Raw genomic sequence first — 22,019 nt, 5'->3', positions numbered from 1 at the left:
TAGCATCACAGTTTCACAGTTAATCACTGCTTCCTGGAAGCCATGCAGGATCGACTTCCTGCTGTTAGAAATGCTCCCCTAGCCACTCCCCAGCTCCCACACGTACACACCCCAGGCAGGATCATGACTCGGGTGCCTGTGCAGGGCACAGCACCTACAGCCCAGTCTCCCATGTGAAGCCTTTTGCTTTAACAAGAGGCATGTCTCCTCCACAATCCTTCACTCACTGTGAGCACAAGTCAGGAGGAAGACTGATAAATCAAAGGAAACGTTCTAGACAATGTTTCCAGCATGGGGGCAGCGGCAGCATCACAAACATCACTGAAAACAGACTCAGCCCCTGGCCACTACTGGCAAGTCACGCTCATCAAAAGAGAAATGCACTCATCCGCAGCACTTCCTGCTGCTAACAAGACACAGGAGTGAAAACTGCTGTGTGTCTGATTTTGTCCTCTTTTTTCCAAAATAATTGGATAGAAGAAATACTCAGCATAAACATGAAAGATAGAAATGCCAAGGAAAAAAGAATGAAATATGAGGACACTATGGTACAACTTAGTTTTTCTGTCCATTTTACTATCAAACATAATGACTTGTGAGAAATGTTGCTTTCACCCAGGTGCTACCACAGGCTGGTAAGACTGGCCAGCCTGCATCCTGGGGTATCATCTCCTCTCCACTCTCCAATCAAACCTACGGCAGAAGGAAATCCCAGAACAAGACCTGTGCTGATCAGAATTGAAATCGCCAGTGCTACAGAGTGATGGTTTTTAATTGCTATTGCTAAATAAATCATGCTACATCCATACAATAAGATATTATTCTGCAATTTTAAAAAAGTTATCATGAAAAAAATGGAAGAACCCTATATGCATGTTGCTAAGTGAAAGAAACCAATCTGAGAGACTACAGGCTGTGTGATTCCTATGTTACAACTTTCTGAAAATGCAAAACTATAAAGAGATCAGTGGTTGCTAGGAATTGGGGTAGGGGGATGAACACATGGAGCACAGGGGATGTTTAAGGCACTGAGACTTCTCTATGTGATACTGTAATGGTTGATATGCATCATTACACACTTGTCCAAACCCATAGAATATGTAATCCAAAGAATGAACCCTCATGTAAACTATAGGCTATATGCTATATGAACTTTGGCTAACAATAATGTATTAATATTGGCTCATCAATGATGACAAGTGTACCACAGTAATGCAAAATGTTAATAGAGAGGAAACTGTGTGCAAGGAGGGGAGGGGAGGGTGGTGTCTGTACATCCCACTGCATTTTTCTATAAACTAAAACAGCTCTAAAAAATAAAGTCTACTAATTTAAAAAAACCAAATTGCTATGATGAGCCACAAGGACTGCCTATACAGTATTGTTAGAACTCAAAGGGGAAGAAAAGCCCTGGTCATCTCATGACTTTCACCTGACAGCCTCCCACCTGCTTCCAGCTGGACAGCAAGAGGAGTCACCTGTGTGAAAACTGAAATGTTAGCCATCTACCTAAAAAGAACCACAGGTAAGGACTGACAGCCATAAATTAACAGGATAAGCAATGAACGTTGGTCCAACTTGCTTTCAGCATCAGTAATAAGGAAAGCCTGGAAGAGCAGGGAATAGTGAGCCTAGAAGAACATAGAGTGAGGCCATTCACCCGGGAGAGATAAGCAGGGTAGGCAATGAGACCTTGGAGTCGGTGCTGACCTCCACCCTCACCATCCATCCCCACACAGCTGCACCAGTGACCTCAGGTTAGGGTCACACAGGCTGACCACTCAAACCTCTCACCCCTCAGCTGTGAGAAAGGCCCACGAAAATGAGGGGAACAGCACGGGCCACGCCAGGGAATGATTCAGAGAAAGGGCCCCAAGTACTGAAATGCATAGTTTGATTCCCTCGGCTTCCAGATTCTCTGATGAGACAGCATGGCCTGAAGGAGAAAGCACAAGCCCAGGAGTCAGGAGACTAGAGTCCAGTTTCACTACCTCAAAACAGCTGCCATCAGGCAAAAGGACAAAGTGTCCCTTTCATCTGCAAAACCTGGATAATACCTGCTCCCAAGCCACAGAAGGTTAGAGCTGGGATGGGCTCATCACACAGGTGAGGCAAACCAAGTTGAGGGCAATGAAGTTACTTTCACAAGGTTGCACAGCTGGGTGACAAAGTCCCTCTTGGGTAACAAATTGCCATCCTCCCAGTTCAGAGGATCCTAACTGCCACACAGAGTTAGGATAAAGGTGAGTGTGTTTTGGAAAGTTAAAACCAGAAGATAAAGAAAACTTGTCATGCTGTTATCTTTTCATTGGCACATTTTGCTCCTGTTCTGCTAGAAGGTGAGTATCTCCCATGAGTGTGAGCTCTTAGCAAGTGTCAGCTGCATCACTGGCACTAGCTGGTTGTGCTGCTGTCTGAGGTTACAGAGCCAGGGACAGAAAAAAGCTCTTGGCCACCTTCAGGCTCCAGGGCATCAGCATTGTCACCTGGGAGATAACAGCCCCCTTTTCCCCTTTGCATTTTGACACTTCAATAGCAGTAAGCAATGAGTTTCCTCGGGAGAGTGAATCTGTTTTGTCAGTAATAATTCAATCTTTAACACACGAAGCACACTAGCCCAACAATCCACTCAGCACTTGAAAGAGACTTATTTAGCTTCTGCTTTGACATACCCATTCCAAGCTTTAGTTCGCTGTTTCCAGACCTTTTGTCCTCCAAACGTTTTAACTAATGTGCAAACATATTCTCAAACGGCCTCCAAAACAGATTATTACCAACAGACCAGAGAATGACGCAAATGTAGCCCATCTACATAAGTGAAACAAGTTTAGCCAAAGGGATCACTTGTGCGGCTTAAATCATGGAGATGGGCTATATCCACAGGGCTGAATTCATAATTGCAGGCTTTGACAATTTACCCCAGCTCTTTTTTGACCCAGGCTTTGGGTGGCTCCAATCTTTTCACTTCAAGAACTCCCCACCCCCACTGCACATATACACACAGATGACAAAGCCGACACAGCTCACATCCTTCTTTGGTGGTCTCCACTGGCACACAAGTCCACTGGCATAATTTTGAGAACACCAAAAATCATTCAGCTAGCTCCACATGTATTGTTTATGAGAAATGAGTCAATAATTTGTTTCTCTGCACACTCCCCCAGAGAAAGAACCTAGAGCACAAGGAGCTGTAATCTTAGATTCGTAACTCCACAGCAGATCACAGGTGAGAAGACAGCATGTGGTGAATAGGAAGCCGCTAGGCCATTAATCAGAATTCTCCAACCCAGCGGGTTTTCCTTCAGCCTGATCTGGGTTCAAAAGATGGGGTGCCCTCCTTCATGGGCTCTCCAACATCCTCTAACCAACATCAGCCATTCATTCTCACTAATTTAATGGTGTCGTTTCACTAAAGGACTATGCCTGGGAAACTGCTGGGTCTGTCCCTTGGCAAGCATCTTTAACTGCCCGTGTCATCCCCAACACAGATGCCTTGGGGAAAATGTAGCTGCCCACCTCCATCTACCACCACCAGACCCCGTGTCCAACTTCTCCACCACATTCAGCCAAGCCAAGGAGTGAGCCACACACATCAGAAACTTCCTGGTCAGTTTTGACTCAACTGTCCTTCATTAAGTGTTTTGCTCCTATTTTATAAAAATCTGTTGCTATTAGGAATAGAGAAGAGTCAGAAGGGAACTCATTATTACTGTGATTATATGATATGTTATTTCATCTTGAGTGAGTCATTTCCCCTGTCTTTTTTCTTACTTGTGAATTAAGAAGGTTGAACTATAAGACCTCCATGGTCCTGTCAGGCTGTGACCTCAAGTGGGTCTACTTATTACCTGCTAAGTGTTCCCACCCCCCACCTTGTTTTCCTTCCACCCCAATTACAAGAAAGAGGTCAGGGTGCTAGGCCTCTTGTTCTTACAGTAAGCTTCTGGAGGTGAGACTAATGCAGATAAGACTTAGCATTCACCAGACTTTAGCTCTTGGAGCTGGCAGGAAACTCAAATAATCCACCGCCCAAATGCTATGCCTTCAGGCAGGTTTAGTAGTATTATCCACAAGATGTAGATAGGAAAACCATGATCCAGAAAGGCTAAATGATATGCACAAGGATCCCAGCTGTTTTAGCAGGTGATACCAAGAGAACTAAAAGCCAAATCTTCCCATTCCTCACACTGATCTCCCTCCAACCACCAGAGTTGTTATGAAAGGGCATTATTTGAGGTGTTAGCCAAAGCTTTAAAAGAAATTACCAAATATAAAATTATGTCTTACAGAAGGAAACAATAGCTGTAGCCCGTAATATTTATACTATTATTTATGACCAGCAGGTGATAGAGCTTTGATACTAAGCCCTTTACCAATGAGAAAGCTACAGATAACTAATATTTTTCCTATTAATCAATCTATTTCATGAATCTATAAATCAGAAACCACCATCAGGAGTATTTAGAAATAATGACAAAGGAGTTCCAACCCAACATATACAGTTGGGTTGGAACTCTTTCCCAGGGGAGAAGAACTCTGGTCTGTTAACCTACCAGGTAACTGACACATTTTACATATGTGTTTATAGTTCTGCCAATTGTTAATAAGAATCTGTGGAAGCTGGAGAACTGTTCTATTTATCTGCAAAATTTCAGTGCCATTACTCTAAGTAGAAAATGGTTTATTTTAAAAACCAGTGTGTTTCTAAAGCTAAATTTCACTTTCCATATGTGTTTAAGAAGCTCTTTTAGATTCAGATAATGTATTTGAATTACCTAAGCCAAAATGATATTTTCCTAAGAAAAAATTTTCTAAAAATGTGCTCACAGAGAAAAATACGATTCCCAACATGAACTAAAATTCTCATTTGTGGGCCAGGAGTGGTGGCTCACACCTGTAATCCCAACTCTTTGGGAGGCCGAGGTGGGCGGATCACTTGAGGTCAGGAGTTCAAGACCAGCCTGGCCAACATGGTGAAACCCTGTCTCTACTAAAAATACAAAAATTAGCCGGGCACAGTGGCACGTGCCTATAATCCCAGCTACTCAGGAGGCTGAGGCAGGAGAATTGCTTGAACCTGGGAGGCAGAGGTTGTGATGAGCTGAGATCACACCACTATATTCCAGCCTGGGTGACAGAGCAAGACTCTGTCTCAAAAAAAAAAAAAAAAAATTAAAAAAAAATTCTCATTTAAGAACCCCAATATTCACGTTAGGTATGATTCTGCTCTTGTAAATATCAGTCTTGACTCATTTCATCCCCTACAAAATTCACACAAGCTACCCCAGAGGATTAGTCTTCTGGATTTTAAAGTATTTTAAAACCCACCACACAGATACAAGCATGGGTTGTTCTGAATCTAGAGCATCTGAGCATCCAAATTCTCTCCTTCCAGCTCTACGTTGGCAGTATTTTGTAGGAAGAGCTACCCTTCACTGGAAAGAGAAGTGGTAGTAGTTTTGTTTTCCCAGAGAAAAGCCTGCTGTCCCACCAACCGCTGGTACTGATCTGAAGGCAGAAAGGCATCATTATGCCACCAGTAAAACATGGAGTCACTGGCCAGGTCTTGATATCCCGGCAGGGAGTAAGCTGTTCCTTTCAACATTCTCAAGCCTGAGTCCTACGAGCCCTTTAGTTCTGAAATGTGTCTTGCGCCTCAACTTGTCTTCCTAGATTACCCACACAACCCATCCAGACTGAGACCTTGGGAGCCTCTGTAATCTGAAGCAATGAGGGCCCCGCTGAACAAGGCTGGAGACTTGCCAAATGAACTGCCTTATATTAATCCATCTGGAATGTCAACTAGGAGTAAGAAAACGGAAGGACAATTCCCATAGAACACAAACTAGATAAGAATCTGACATTTTTCTTTGCAATGACTTGACATCCTCACTGTTTCAAAGAAAATCACCTTAATCAGTCCAGTGGCCCTTCCTGCTACCACATGTCCCAGGCACTCATTCAGAAAATGACTTGGAGCATTTCCTAATTCCAACACATTTACAGAGAATTTAGCTTCCTTTAATTTCATCCATTGCCTGCAGGACTAACAATTTAAAACAGTTGCTATAGTTTGAATGTTTGTTTCCTCCAAACCTCATGTTGAAATTTGAGTCCCAGTGTTGGAAATAGGGCCTAATGGGAGGTGTTTGGGTCATAGGGGTGGATCCCTCTTAAATATATTAATGTCCTCTCTGCGGGAAGTGGGGTGGTAAGTGGATTCTCACTCCATTAGCTCCCACAAAAGCGGGTTGTTACAAAGAGCCTGGCACCTCCACTTCCTGTCTCTCACTTCCTCTTTCACCATCTGATCTCTGGACAAACTGGCTACCCCCTTCACCTTCCACCATGAGTGACCCGGACCTAAATCTTCCAGCCATCAGAATTTTGATTTATCTTTGTAAGTTACCCTGCCTCAGGTATTTCTCTATAGCAACACAAAATGGACTAAAACAGCAGTATAATCCAAAAACAATACGGCTTCTCTTAACCACAAGCTGGTGCCTGACTACCTCAGCACATGGTTGCCTCCAAACTCATTTTAGCAAAGAAATAACTCATCTCAAAATTTAACAGAAAAAAGGAAAAGCAAACTTTCAGGAAAATGGTATTCCTGTTACCAGGAGTTAATTGGCTATGAAACAGGCAAAAGTCAGCAGCAGATAAAAGAAAAGTCTGCATAACTAGAATAATCAATAGGTAGACATTCAGCAACTATATACTCAATAGAAGACTTGCCAGTGCAGCGGCCATGCATGCCTGCTGCTGCAGGCCCACCATTCCTGAACCAGTGGCTTACATTCCATGTGGAGTAGGAGTAAGCCTTTGGTCTCTTCCACACCCATTCACTGTCATGCAGGGCCTCCAAACCGCCAAAGGATGGGAACAGCAGGCAAGGGTATCTATCAAGCATGCTCCCTCTGTTCTAGACATCAGTCATGCTATTTCCCACCCATTTAATTATTCTTCTGTTGACCACCCACATTTAATTCAGTTTTAAAGACATGACAACAAGGTCTGAGATTTGAGGGATGTACCTGACTCTCTCTCCCCTCCAGTGGTGGTGGAATCTGATCAGCAAAACCAATCTTCCCTGGATCACCCATAAAGGCACTAACCTCATCCACGTTCTCAAAAGCGTTGATGACATCATATGGCAAACAGGACAGAAGGTCAATCACAAACCACGTCTTCAGGTAGTTCATGCGGATAAGTTTGGGGTCAGAAATCACCTCCCCTGCTGGTCCAACAAAGGTGGTATGAAAATTGAGCACAATATCCACCAAAAAGATAACATCCACGATGCTATCAACAACCAGCCAGGCCACATTGTTCTGCCTGGTTTTGAAGGAGACATTATAAGGGACCAAAATGGCTGTATAGAAGGTCAAGATCAAGATGATCCAATCCCACGTGGTCTTAAAAACACAATAATGTAAGATGATGTGAGGGGGAGTCTTTGGTGCCTCTTGCTTGTACTGGGGAAGGATGTCTGAGCCCAGCTGTAGGACCTGTACAGAAAAACATGACCAAGAGAGAACTAAGTTAGGATTTAATTGCAAGTAACTAACCAGTCAGCATCTGTGATTGGCAAATCATCACAATACTCTGGATAAATCGTTAGGTACAATAACAGGTATGAAAGGAGTATGGGAGAATGAAAGTGAACATTATAATAGAAATAATCACAAAGAAACAATTACAAACTACTATTTGGCTGTGAGCCAAGTGTTGTACTAAGCACTTTACACATATTTATTATCTCAATTCTAAATACACCTTTGTTCTATTAGCCAATTATTATTCCATAAGTTAGAAACTGGGGCTCAAAAAGATTAAGCAACTCTTTATTCAATAAATATTAATTGCTCCGATTTCATCCAACAGCTGCAGAATACACATTCTTCTCATCAGCACATGGAACATTCTCCAGGATAGACTATATGTGACATGACAAAACAAGTGTTAACAAATTTTTAAAAATCAAATTCATATCAAGAATCTTTCCTGACCACAGTGGAAGTAAACTAGAAATCAAAACATGTGGAACTTGGGAAACTTTATGAATACATGGAAATTAAACGTGCTCCTGAATGATCAGTGGGTCAATAGAGAAATTAAGAAGGAAATTTTTAAATATCTTGAAACAAATGAAAATGAAAACATAACATAACAAAAATTTACGGGATACAGCACAAGAAATACTAAGAGGGAAAATTACAGCAATAAATGCCTACAACAAAGAAGTAAAAAGGTTTTAAATAAACAACCTAACAATGCACCTCAAGGAACTAGAAAAGCAAGAACAAACCAAATCCAAAATTAGAAGAAGGAAAAAAATAATAAAATAAGAGCCAAAATAAATAAAATTGAGACAAAAAATACAAAAGAGCAATGAAATGACAAGCTGGGTTTTTAAAAACATAATTTTTAAAAAACCCAAACTTTTAACTAAGAAAAAGAAACTCCCAATAAAATTCAAGATGAAAAAGGAAATATTACAAGAAATACCACACAAATACAAAGGATCATTAGAAGCTATTATGAATAATCATATGCCAACAATTGGAAAACCTAGAGGAAATGGATAAATTCCTGGACACATACAACCTACCAAGATTGAAACAGGAAGAAATAGAAAACTCTAACAGACCAATAACAAGAAATAAGATTAATTGAATCAGTAATAAAAAAAAAAATCTCCCAACAAAGAAAAGCCCAGGACCAGATGGCTTCAATGCTGAATTTTACCAAAGTTTTAAAGAAGAACTAGTACCAGTTATTCTCAAACTATTTTTAAAAATTGAAGGGGAGGGCATTCTTACAAACTCAATCTATGAGGCCAGCATTACCCTGATACCAAAACCAGACAAGGGCAAAACAAAAAAAGAAAACTGCAAGCCAATATTCCTGATGAGCCTACATACAAAATCCTCAACAAAACACTAGCAAACTGAATCCAACAGAACATCAAAAAAAAGTATACTCTATAATCAACTGGAATTTATCCAGAGATGCGGGAATGACTCAACACTTGCAAATTAACAAACATGATGCATCACATCAGCAGTAGGGAAAAAAAAATTATTATCTCAATAGATGCAGAAAAAGCATTTGATAAAATTCGATATCCCTTCATGATAAAAAAAAAACTCAACAAATTAGGTATAGAAGAAATGTACTCAAATGCCTTACATTCACAGCAACCTGCATGAGATTGGAGACTGATTCTAAGTGAAGTAACTCAGAAATGGAAAACCAAACATCGTATGTCCTCACTCATGAGTGGGGACTAAGCTGTGAGGATGCAAAGGCATAAGAATGACACAACAGACTTTGGGGACTCAGGAGGAAAGGGTGGGAAGGGGGTAAGGGATAAAAGACTACAAATTGGGCACAGTGTATACTGCTTGGGTGATGGGTGCACCAAAATCTCACAGATCACCACTAAAGAACTTATTCGTATAAGCAAACACCCACCTGTTCCTCAATAACCTATGGAAATAAAAAAAATTAAAAATAAAAAAGATGTTACATGACAAACCCACAGCTAACATCATACTGAATAGGAAAAAGTTGAAAGCCTTCCCTTTAAGATCTGGAACAAGACAAGAATGCCCATTTTCACCACTGTTATTCAACATAGCACTGAAAATCCTAGACAGAACAATTAGGCAGGAGAAAGAAATAAAGGGCATCCAAATTGAAAAGGAGGAAGTCAAACTGTCCCTGTTTGCAGACATAATCGTATATTTAGAGAAACATAGACTACACACACACACACACACACACACACAAAACCTATTAGAACTGATAAACAAATTCGCTAAAGTTGCAGGATACAAAAATCAACATACAAAAGTCAGTAGCATTTCCATACACCAATAGCAAACAATCTGAAAATGAAATCAAAGGAGAAATTCCATTATCAATAGCTACAAAAAAAATTAAATGTCTAGGAATAAATCTAACCAAAGAGAAGAAAAACCTCTACAAATAAAGCTATAAAACTCTGATACAAGAAATTGAAGAGGACATAAAAAATGGAAAAGTATTCCATGGATTAGGAGAATTAATATTATTACAATGTCCAATTACCCAAAGCAATCTACAGATTCAATGCAATCCCTATTAAAATACCAATGACACTCTTCACAGAAATAGAAAAAATTAATCCTAAAATTTATGTGGAATCACAGAAGACCCAGAATAGCAAAAGCTATCCTGAGCAAAAAGAACAAAACTAGAAGAATCACATTACCTGACTTCAAATTATACTACAGAGTTATAGTAACCAAAACAACAGGGTAGTTGCATAAAAACAGACACATAGACCAATGGAACAGAACAGAGAACCCAGAAATCAATCCATGTATCTACAATGAACTCATTTTCAACAAAGGCCAAGAATATACATTGAGAAAAGGACAGTCTCTTCAACAAATGGTGCTGGGAAAACTGGATATCCATATGCAGAAGAATGAAATTAGACCCCTATCTCTTCTCATATTCAAAAATCAAATCAAATGGATTAAAAATTTAAATCTAAGACCTCAAACTATAGAATTGCTAAAATAAAACTTTGGGGAAACTCTCCAGGATGTTGGACTGGGCAAAGATTTTTAAGGTAAACCTCAAAAGTATAGGCAACCAAGGCAAAAATAGCCAAATAGGATTATATCAAGCTGAAAAGCTTCTGCACAGCAAAGGAAATAATCAACAGAATGAAGAGACAACCTACAGAATGGGAGAAAATATCTGCAAACTATTCATCTGACAAGGGATTAATATCTAGAATATACAAGGAATTCAACTCAACAGCAAAAATTGAATAATGTGATTTAAAAATGAGGAAGTAATCTGAATAGCTATTTATCAAAAGAACACATACAAATAAATGGCCAACAGGGATATCAAAAAATGTCAACATTACTAATCATCAGGAAAATGCAAATCAAAATGCAGTGAAATATAATCTCATTCCAGTTAAATGGCTATTATCAAAAAGACAAAAAAAATGCTGATGGCCAGGCATGGTGGCTCACACCTGTAATCCCAGCACTTTGGGAGGCCGAGGAGGGTGAATACCTGAGGTCAGGAGTTCGAGACCAGCCTAGCCAGCATGGTAAAACCCCATCTCTACTAAAAATACAAAATTAGCTGGGCATGGCGGTGGACACCTGTAATCCCAGCTACTCAGAAGGCTGAGGCAGGAGAAATAGTTGAACCCGGGAGGCAGAGGTTGTAGTGAGCCAAGATCATGCCACTGCACTCCAGCCTGGGCGACAGAGCTGGACTCTGTCTCAAAAAAAATAAAAATAAATAAATAAATAAATAATGCTGGTGAGGATCCAGATGAAGGGGAATTATTATATACTTTGGTGGAGATGTAAATTAATATAGCCATTATGCAAAACATATTGAGGTTCTTTGAATAAAAATAGAACTACGATATGATTCAGCAATCCCATTGGTGGGTATATATCCAAAGGAAAGGAAATCAGTATGTCAAAGAGCTATTGGCACTCCCATATTTATTGCAGCACTATTCACAGTAGCCAAGATATAGAATCAACCTAAGTGTCCATTGACGGATGAATGGAAAAACAAAATATTAATGGATATATATACCCAATAGAATATTATTTGGCCATAAAAAAAGAATGAAATCCTGTCATTTGCAGCTCCGTGGATAACCCTGGAGGATATTATGTTAAATAAAATAAGCCAGGCACAGAAGGACAAATACCACGTTCCACTCATATATGAGAGCTAAAAAAGCTGACCTCCTAGAAGTAGAGAGTAGAATAGTGGTTACCAGAGGTTGAGAATGGTACAGGAAGAGAGTGTGATAGGGAAGGGTTGGTTAATTGATACAAAATTTCAGCTAGAGTAAAAAAACAGGTAAGTATTTAAGGTGATGGATATCCCAACTACCCTGATTTGATTATATAAATTTATCATCCTATCACAAGTACCCCCAAAACATGTACATCTAATGTGCATCAATAAAAATCGTTTTTTAAAATTAGTATTTGATAGGAGGAATAAGTGTTCTATAGCACAGTAGAGTGAATAACAATTTACTATATATTTCAAAATCACTAGAAGAGAGGATCTTAAACGTTTCTAGCACAAAGAAATGAAAAATGTTTGAGGTGATGGAGACCTCAATTACCCCAATTTCATCATTACATACTGCATACATGTATCAAAATATCACGTGTAGTCCATAAACATATATAATTATGTATCAATTAAAAATGTTTAAATATATTTATTGCTCTGTGCCCGGAACTGTTCTAGGTACTGGACATGCAGCATTGAAGGAAACAGCATAATGCCTGCTCTCATGGAGCTCAGTCTAGCAGACAAATCAAAATCATTTCAAATTGTGATAACCACTAAATAACACTGGGGCAGGCAGAACACTGTGATTTGATAAAATGTGACTTGAGTAAGAGAGGGAAAGTGTTTGAATTGAAACCTGCGTGACAACAAAGAACCAGCCATTTAAGTTTGTATGGAAAAATTATCCTAGGCAGAGGGCGTAACTGGCATAATAACCCTAGGGTGAAATAAGCTTGATATTATCAGGAACCGAAAGAAGTCCAATGTGGCTGAAGCACAGTGAGTGGGAGGAGGCGAGGGAGAAGATGCTAGATGAGCTCTGAAAGGAAAGCGGAAGCTAGACCACACAGGACCCAGTGGGATATCGGGAGGTGTTAGATTTTATTCTATGTACGGCTGGGTGTAACCAGAGGGTTTTAGGTAAAAGAATAATAATCTGATGCATGTTTCTAAAAGATCACCCTGGCTGCTTTGTAGATAATGAGTTGGGACAAAGGATTGAGGGAAGAACAGAATCAGGGTACTTGTTATAACAGAGAAAAAGATGAGATGATAGAGAAAAGCAGTCCAATTTTGTACATATTAATATTTCTGCAGTATAGCCAGCTGGACTTGCTGATGGCGAGAAAGAAAAGAAAAAAAAAAAAGCAAGGAAGAGTACCAACTACTACATTCCATGAGCCCAGCATGCTGGCTGGCCCAAAGTAGGCACTACAGGACTGTTTTTAAGTGAATGAGTGAACTCTAAGGTCCTATCTAGCAAGAGATGGTGACAGGATCACAAAACAGATCTAACTAGATTCAAAACACATGCTGTTCCACATCATGGTTATATTTCCCTGAGTAATTTAGGCTTTTAAGGAAGCAGACTTAGTGCAGGAAGAAGTCCAGAGAAGGTTGGCTCCAGGAGAGAATCACCAATGGGTTTCATCCTCATTAGTCAAAGGCAAAAAGCTGTGCCTTCTCATACCAAGCCAAGCTGGAAGGGACTCCCAGCTGCTCCTCTGTGCCACTTGCAGGTTCTTATAAATCTCTAGGTAAAACTCCCCCTTGTGTCATGGGAACTTCTTGATACCCCTAGAGGTTGAAGACCCTTTAGTAAAGGTAAGATTAGCCGAATGCCCCTGTTTCCCCTATGGTTGATGCCAGCCCTTAAAAGGGGGCAAAGGAAAGCTAGAAATCCAGTGTCAGTGTGCATCTTTGGGTAGAGGAACACTTTCCACCCCTCTTACCAATGCACTCCTCCCTACTATGCTTGAGATTTTAATTTCTCTCTCCATGAAAAGGAAATTACCTGAGTGTGATTAAGGAAGCTTGGATTCTGAGACCTCAGCAACAAAGAAGTTTGGCCTTTAAGAATTGTCGGGAAAAGCTGAGTGTTGAGAGAAGCTGAGGCAGAGCTTGCATAATGTGAAAGAGTCTTGGAATATGTCCAGGGTCCAGGTTCTAAAACCCCTCACGGACTTTGGAACACCAAGCTCTGTGTTAAAGGGTGGAAGACTACCCTGCTGCACCATAATCTAAGCCCGGGACATAAAACCCTCCTGGCTTGGGTAGAATCCATGGCTCAGGGCATAAAACCTCTCCTGACCTCTGGCATGTGTCTAGACTTGCTGGCTCCTTGCTTCTAGCCCTCCCAGCCTCCTAGATCGATTGTGTCTTAGAATTGGCCATATAAATGTTAAACCATCAAAGCTGTAAATCATGTGCTTAATGCAATGCCCCCTTTCAACCCCACATTCTTGCCACCTGTATCTTTGTTTGATCACCAATAAATATTCTGGGCTTCTAGAGTTCAGGGCCTTTGCAGCCTCCATAACTAGCACTGGCCCCCTGGACCCACTTCCTCTCTCAAACTGTCTTTTCTCATTCCTTTGACTCTGCTGGACTTCGTCACCCTCACGACCTGGTATTGGGTCTGATCACCCCAACAAGAATACAGCAAATAAATGAACCGAATAAGATTTCCATTTCTGGAAAGATAGAGTAGACATATTTTTCCCTATTCCTCCCTCTAAGTGCAACTAAAAGCCTTGGTCGTTATATCTAAAACAAATATAAGATGACTCTGAAAGGTGGAGAAAAGAAAGCAAACTGGCTAGGAATGACACAGTGGTGAGCTCTCTGAGTTTTCTTTTTGCCTCATGTATTCCTGACTTGGAGCTGAAGAAGCCAGCAACCTGGAAACTCCAAGGAGTATAGACAAAAAAAAAAAAAGCCTATTCTTTCCAGCCAAAAGGAGTGGAAAATGGGCAGCCTCAAAAGACAGAAAGCTGTTAGATAATAACCACTCTACTACAACCACATAGCACAGAAAAATTGTGTGCCCCCACCCCGCCTCAGCTAAGCCAGCAGGGCCTACTAGAAAGCCTAGACTTCCCCTTTCTTGAAGCTGTAATGAAGCACCCAATCTCCCATCTCCTCTCCTACTGAGATATTCCAGCCAGAAAAGGCCCAGTAAGGAGCATGGACTTCCACACAATGCCACCTCTACCAACAGTAATGAGGTACCCCTTTCCCTCCTCAATGGGATGGTCAGAGGAAGCCTAGTGGAGAGTTGGGATTTCCACTACTGCCCAGCAGTCACGAGGTCACCTCCATCCCCCACAGCCCAGAGAGGTATCCATGTAAGCTTAGTGAGGAGCTGGAATTCCTGTCTCTACCCAGCAGTAACAAGGAGGAGCACCCCACTCAGGTGTCAGTGAGGCTGAGTGGGAAATCTGTATGTTTACCCCAACCTGGCAAAAGTGAGAGGATGCCTACCTCTTCTTCTGCCATATAAATATTAAACCTAAAATTCAAAATTTAAATAAGATCCAGAGACTACCCAAATGCCAAACTTTCAATAAAAAATTCATTCATTATACCAAGAACCAGGAAGACATCAAATGGAATGAAAAACAGGTAATCAATAGATGCCAACACCAAAATTATATATCAGAAATATCAGACAGAGATTTTTGAACAGCCATCATAAAAGTGCTTTAACAAGTAATTAGGGACAAGCTCGAAACAAATAGAAAGTCTCAGCAAAGAAGATATAAGGAACCCAATGGAAGTTTTAGAACCAGAAAATATAATAACGAATATAAAAAAAATCCAATGGATAGGCTCAAAAGCAAAATGAGGCCAGGCACAGTGGCTCATGTCTGTAATCCTAACATTTTGGAGGCCAATGTAGGAGGATCACTTGAACTCAGGAGTTCAAGGCCAGCCTGAGCAACATAGTGAGACCCCATCTCTAGAAAACATTTAAAAGTAGCCATGCCTGGTGGTACACGCCTGTAGTTCCAGCTACTCAGCAGGCTAAGGTGGGAGGAATGGTTGAACACAGGCGGTTGAGGCAGGAGTGAGCCATGATTACTCTAGTGTAGGCAACAAAATGGGCAACCCTATCTCAGGGAAAAAAAAAAGCAAAATGAAGAAGATGAAGGAAAAAATTAGTGAACTTGAACTTGAAGATAAAACAATAGAAATTGTCCTATAATTGTTGTTCTGTAATAGAAGGTATCTGAACAATAGAGACAGATAGGCAAATTACATAACGATAAAAGCATCACTCCACCAAGAAGACAGAACAATCCTGATGTATATGTACCAAACAAGAACTGCAAAATATGTAAAGTAAAAACCTGATAAAATCAAAAGGAGAAACAGACCCACAGTACACCTCTCTCAACAACTGATAGAGCAACTAGGTAGAAAACTAGCAAAGATATAGAAGAACTCAACAATACCATCAAACAGTAGGATTCAATCAATATTTATAGAATACTCTCCCCAACAGGAGCAAAATACAGCTTTTACAAGTGTACACGAAATAGTATTCAGGATAGATCATATGCTGGTCCATAAAATAAATCTTAATAAATACAACAATTAAAATCACCAGAGTGTATTCTCAACTACAATGGAATCACACTAGAAACCAATAAAGATAATGGGAAAATATCCAGACACTTGAAAACTATAAATATCACACTTCTAAATAATCTATGGGCCAAAGATAAAGTGACAAGGGAAACTTTTATTGAACTCAATGAAAATGAAAATAGAAGTGGGATACTGTTAAAGTAGTACAAAAAGGGAAACGTTTATCACTAAATGTTTACCTAAGACAAAAAGTCTTAAATCAATATTCTAAGCTCCCACCTCAAGAATCTATCAAAAAAGAACAAAAATAAAACTAAAGCAAGCAGAAGGAAGGAAATAATAATGAGCAGAAATCGATGAAATTAAAAATAGGAAAACGAGAAAATCAGTGGTCTTTGAAAAGATCAGTAACATAAAATAACATCCACAAACCTGTAGCAAGACTGAAAATAAAAAGAGAGAAGACAGAAATTACCAGTATTAAGAATGGAAAAGAGAATATCACTATAAACCCTGGAGACATAAAAATAAAAATAAGGGAATGTTACAAACAACTCTCCACACATAAATTTGACTAGTTAGAGGAAATGGACCTCAAAAACCACAAACTACCACACCAATAGGCACAAAATTATTGAGGGAATCAAATGCATAATTTTAAAAATCCCAGAAAAAAATCCCCAGGCTCAGATGGTTTTAATAAATAATGGTGTCAAAATTTAAAGAAGAATTAACAGCAATTCTACACAATCTCTAAAAGAAAATAGAATCAGAGGGAACACTTCTCAATTCATTTTGTGAAACTAATTTTACCTTGATTCCCAAAACCAAAGACAGTACAAAAAAGAAAACTACAGACTAATAGCTCTCATAAATATAGATGCAAATATTCTTAACAAATAGTAGCAAACAGAATTCAGCAATATATAAAAATGAGGCCAGGCGTGGTGGCTCAGGCCTGTGATCCCAGTGCTTTGAGAGGCTGAGGTAAGACGATGTTTGAGGCCAGAAGTTCAAGACCAGCCTCGGCAACATAGAGAGACCCCCATCTCTACAAAAAAAAAAAAAAAAAAAAAGATCAGGGATGGTGGTGCATGCCTATAGTCCTATCTGCTTGGGAGGCTGAGGCAGGAGGATCACTTGAGCTCAAGAGTTTGAGGCTGCAGTGAGCTAGCATCACAGCACCACACTCCAGCCTGAGTAACCAAGCAAAATCCTGTCACTTAAAAAAAAAAAAAAAAATATGGGGGTACATTTCAAGAGTGCAAGTCTGGCTCAATATTGAAAAAAAAAAGCCATGTAATGTACTATATTAATAGGCTAATGAAAAAAATCACTCTTATCCATTGATATACAAAAACATTCAATAAAATTCAACACCCAAAACCCATTCATAAAACTCTCAGAAAAAAAAAATAGAAATAGAGGAGAACTTCCTAAACTTAATAAAGAGCATCTACCAAAAAAACCTACAGCTAACATTACTCTTAAGGGTGAAAGAATGAAAATTTTCCCCCTACAACAAGGAACAAGGCAAAATATCAGCTCTCACAATTCTTAATCAACACAGTACTGCCATTACAATAATGCAAAAAAAGGTAATAAATGGCATCCAGATCAGAGAGGATGAAATAAAAATATCCCTATTTGCAAATGACATAATGCTACACAGAACATCCCAAAGAATTCACATAAAAACTTCTAGAACTAATAAGTGAGTTCAGCAAGGTCATGTGATACAAGATAAACATATAAAAATTACTGTATTTCTACACAATAGAAGTGAACACCAAAATTACATAATACCATTTATAATCATTCCAAAAATACTTAAACGTAAATATAACAAAACATGCAGGATTTCAATGCTGAAAACAACAAAATGTTGATGAAAGAGATTAAAGAAATGGAGAGACATACCATGTTCCTAAATTAGAAGACTAAACATACTAAAGATATCCATTCTTTCCAAATCGTTATACAAGTTTAGCACAATTTCTATCAAAATGCTGGCAAGAGTTTTTGTAGATGTGCACAAGATTACTTTAAAACTTATATGAAAGGCAAAGGAATTAAAATAGCTAAAACAATCTTGAATAAGAAAAATAAAGTGGTTCAAACTCATCAAATTATATACATTAAACATAACTGGGTTTTTACTTTTGGTTTTGGGTTAATATATCAATTATACTTCAATAAAGCTGTTTTTAAAAAGAAAGTAGGAGGAATCAGCCTAACCAATCACAAGACTTGATATATAGCACAGTAATAAAGACTATGTGGTATTGTTAAAAGAATAGATATATAGATTAATAGAACAGAATAGAGATTCCAGAAATAGACCCATACAAATATACTCAACTGATTTTTGACAATGGTGCAAAAGCAATTTGTGCAGGAAAGATGGCTTTTTAACAAATGGCATGGGAACAAGTGGACATCAATAAGCCAGAAAAGGAACCATGACCTAAGTCTCACATCTTATTTAAAAATTAACTCAAAATGGATTCCGGACTTAAATATAAAACATAAAACCAAAAAAGGTTTTTTTAGAAAAAAAAGAAAATCTTCAGAAACTAGGGCTAGGCAAACTGTTCTTAGATTTGACACCAAAAGCATAATCCATAAATGGGAAAACTGACAAGTTGGACTTCATCAAAATTTAAAACAAAAGACTGTGTTGAGGATGCAATGAAAATCTATGACTGAAAGGAATAACTGCAAAGCAAACATTGAATAAAGAAATAGTATCTAGAATATATAATCTATAATATATAACCTCAAAACTCAACTATAAAAAATCTAAAAGCTGAGTAAAAGGTATAAACAGACATTTACCCAAAAGGAGATACAGATAACCAATAAGCACATGAAAAAAATGTTCAACATCATTAGCCATTCAGGAAATGCAAATTAAAACTACACTGCGATACTACTACACACCTATCAAAATGGCTAAAATTTTTTCAAAAAGTGACAACAGCTTTCAGAGAATATTATAAACACCTCTACGCAAATAAACTAGAAAATTTAGAAGAAATGGATAAATTCTTCGACACATACACCCTCCCAAGACTAAACCAGGCAGAAGTTGAATCTCTGAATAGACCAGTAACAGGCTCTGAAATTGAGGCAATAATTAATAGCTTACCAACCAAAAAAGGTCCAGACCAGATGGATTCACAGCCAAATTATACCAGAGGTACAAGGAGGAGCTGGTACCATTCCTTCTGAAACTATTCCAATCAATAGAAAAAGAGGGAATCCTCCCTAACTCATTTTATGAGGCCAGCATCATCCTGATACCAAAGCCTGACAGAGACATAACCAAAAAAGAGAATTTTAGACCAATATCCCTGATGAGCATTAATGCAAAAATCCTCAATAAAATACTGGCAAACTGAATCCAGCAGCACATCAAAAAGCTTATCCACTGTGATCAAGTGGGCTTCATCCCTGGGATGCAAGGCTGGTTCAACATATGCAAATCAATAAATGTAATCCAGCATATAAACAGAACCAAAGACAAAAACCACATGATTATCTCAATAGATGCAGGAAAGGCCTTTGACAAAATTCAACAGCCCTTCATGCTAAAATCTCTCAATAAATTAGGTATACTGATGGGACGTACCTCATTTAATAAGAGCTATCTATGACAGACCCACAGCCAATATCATACTGAATGGACAAAAACTGGATGCATTCCCTTTGAAAACTGGCACAAGACAGGGATGCCCTCTCTCACCACTCCTATTCAACATAGTGTTGGAAGTTCTGGCCAGGGCAATCAGGCAGGAGAAGGAAATAAAGGGTATTCAGTTAGGAAAAGAGGAAGTCAAACTGTCCCTGTTTGCAGATGACATGATTGTATATCTAGAAAACCCCATCGTCTCAGCCCAAAATCTCCTTAAGCTGATAGGCAAATTCAGCAAAGTCTCAGGATACAAAATCAATGTGCAAAAATCACAAGCATTCTTATACACCAATAACAGACAAACAGAGAGCCAAATCATGAGTCAACTCCCATTCACAATTGCTTCAAAGAGAATAAAATACCTAGGAATCTAACTTACAAGGGATGTGAAGGACCTCTTCAAGGAGAACAACAAACCATTGCTCAATGAAATAAAAGAGGATACAAACAAATGGAAGAACATTCCATGCTCATGGGTAGGAAGAATCAATATCGTGAAAATGGCCATACTGCCCAAGGTAATTTATAGATTCAATGCCATCCCCATCAAGCTACCAATGACTTTCTTCACAGAATTGGAAAAAACTACTTTAAAGATCATATGGAACCAAAAAAGAGCCCTCATTGCCAAGTCCATCCTAAGCCAAAAGAACAAAGCTGGAGGCATCACACTACCTGACTTCAAACTATACTACAAGGCTACAGTAACCAAAACAGCATGGTACTGGTACCAAAACAGAGATATAGACCAATGGAACAGAACAGAGCCCTCGGAAATAATGCCACATATCTACAACTATCTGATCTTTGACAAACCTGACAAAAACAAGAAATGGGGAAAGGATTCCCTATCTAATAAATGGTGCTGGGAAAACTGGCTAGCCATATGTAGAAAGCTGAAACTGGATCCCTTCCTTACCCCTTACACAAAAATTAATTCAAGATGGTTTAAGACTTAAATGTTAGACCTAAAACCATAAAAACCCTACCTACAAGAAAACCTAGGCAATACCATTCAGGACATAGGTGTGGGCAAGGACTTCATGTCTAAAACACCAAAAGCAATGGCAACAAAACCAAAATTGACAAACGGGATCTAATTAAACTAAAGAGCTTCTGCACAGCAAAAGAAACTACCGTCAGAGTGAACAGGCAACCTACAGAATGGGAGAAAATTTTTGCAATCTACTCATCCGACAAAGGGCTAATATCCAGAATCTACAACGAACACAAACAAATTTACAAGAAAAAAAACAAACAACCCCATCAAAAAGTGGGCAAAGGATATGAACAGACACTTCTCAAAAGAAGACATTTATGCAACCAAAAGACACATGAAAAAATGCTCATCATCACTGGCCAGAGAAATGCAAATCAAAACCACAATGAGATACCATCTCACACCAGTTAGAATGGCCATCATTAAAAAAGCAGGAAACAACAGGTGCTGGAGAGGATGTGGAGAAATAGGAACACTTTTACACTGTTGGTGAGACTGTAAACTAGTTCAACCATTGTGGAAGACAGTGTGGCAATTCCTCAGGGATCTAGAACTAGAAATACCATTTGACCCAGCCATCCCATTACTGGGTATATACCCAAAGGATTATAAATCATGCTGCTATAAAGACACATGCACACATATGTTTATTGCAGCACTATTCACAATAGCAAAGACTTGGAACTGACCCAAATGTCCATCAATGATAGACTGGATTAAGAAAATGTGGCACATACACACCACAGAATACTATGCAGCCATAAAAAATAATAAGTTCATGTCCTTTGTAGGGACATGGATGAAGCTGGAAACCATCATTCTCAGCAAACTATCGCAAGGACAAAAAACCAAACACCACATGTTCTCACTCATAGACGGGAATTGAACAATGAGAACTCATGGACACAGGAAGGGGAACATCACACACTGGGGCCTGTTGTGGGGTGGGGGGAGAGGGGAGGGATAGCATTAGGAGATATACCTAATGCTAAATGATGAGTTAATTGGTACAGCAAACCAACATGGCACATAGATACATATGTAACAAACCTGCACGTTGTGCATATGTACCCTAAAACTTAAAGTATAATTAAAAAA

The 22,019-nt window shown here is 39.1% G+C and overlaps 1 protein-coding gene across 2 annotated transcripts in view; it reads right to left on the bottom strand.

The window, feature by feature from the left end:
- Nucleotides 1-22,019, bottom strand: part of KCNH1 (potassium voltage-gated channel subfamily H member 1) — a 461,331-nt gene that overhangs the window by 339,060 nt on the left and 100,252 nt on the right. Inside the window, exon 6 of one of the 2 annotated variants that reach the window (XM_055233917.2) lies at nt 7,038-7,511. In XM_055233917.2, coding sequence (XP_055089892.1) covers nt 7,038-7,511 — 474 coding nt within the window. The remainder of the gene's footprint in view (nt 1-7,037; nt 7,512-22,019) is intronic. The other variant, XM_055233918.2, reaches the window with a different exon arrangement.

The sequence above is a fragment of the Symphalangus syndactylus genome, chromosome 19 (assembly GCF_028878055.3).
Source record: "Symphalangus syndactylus isolate Jambi chromosome 19, NHGRI_mSymSyn1-v2.1_pri, whole genome shotgun sequence".
NCBI classification, from domain to species: domain Eukaryota; kingdom Metazoa; phylum Chordata; class Mammalia; order Primates; family Hylobatidae; genus Symphalangus; species Symphalangus syndactylus.
Note: the sequence above shows the minus strand (reverse complement) of the source record. Positions and strands in the feature narration are given on the sequence as shown.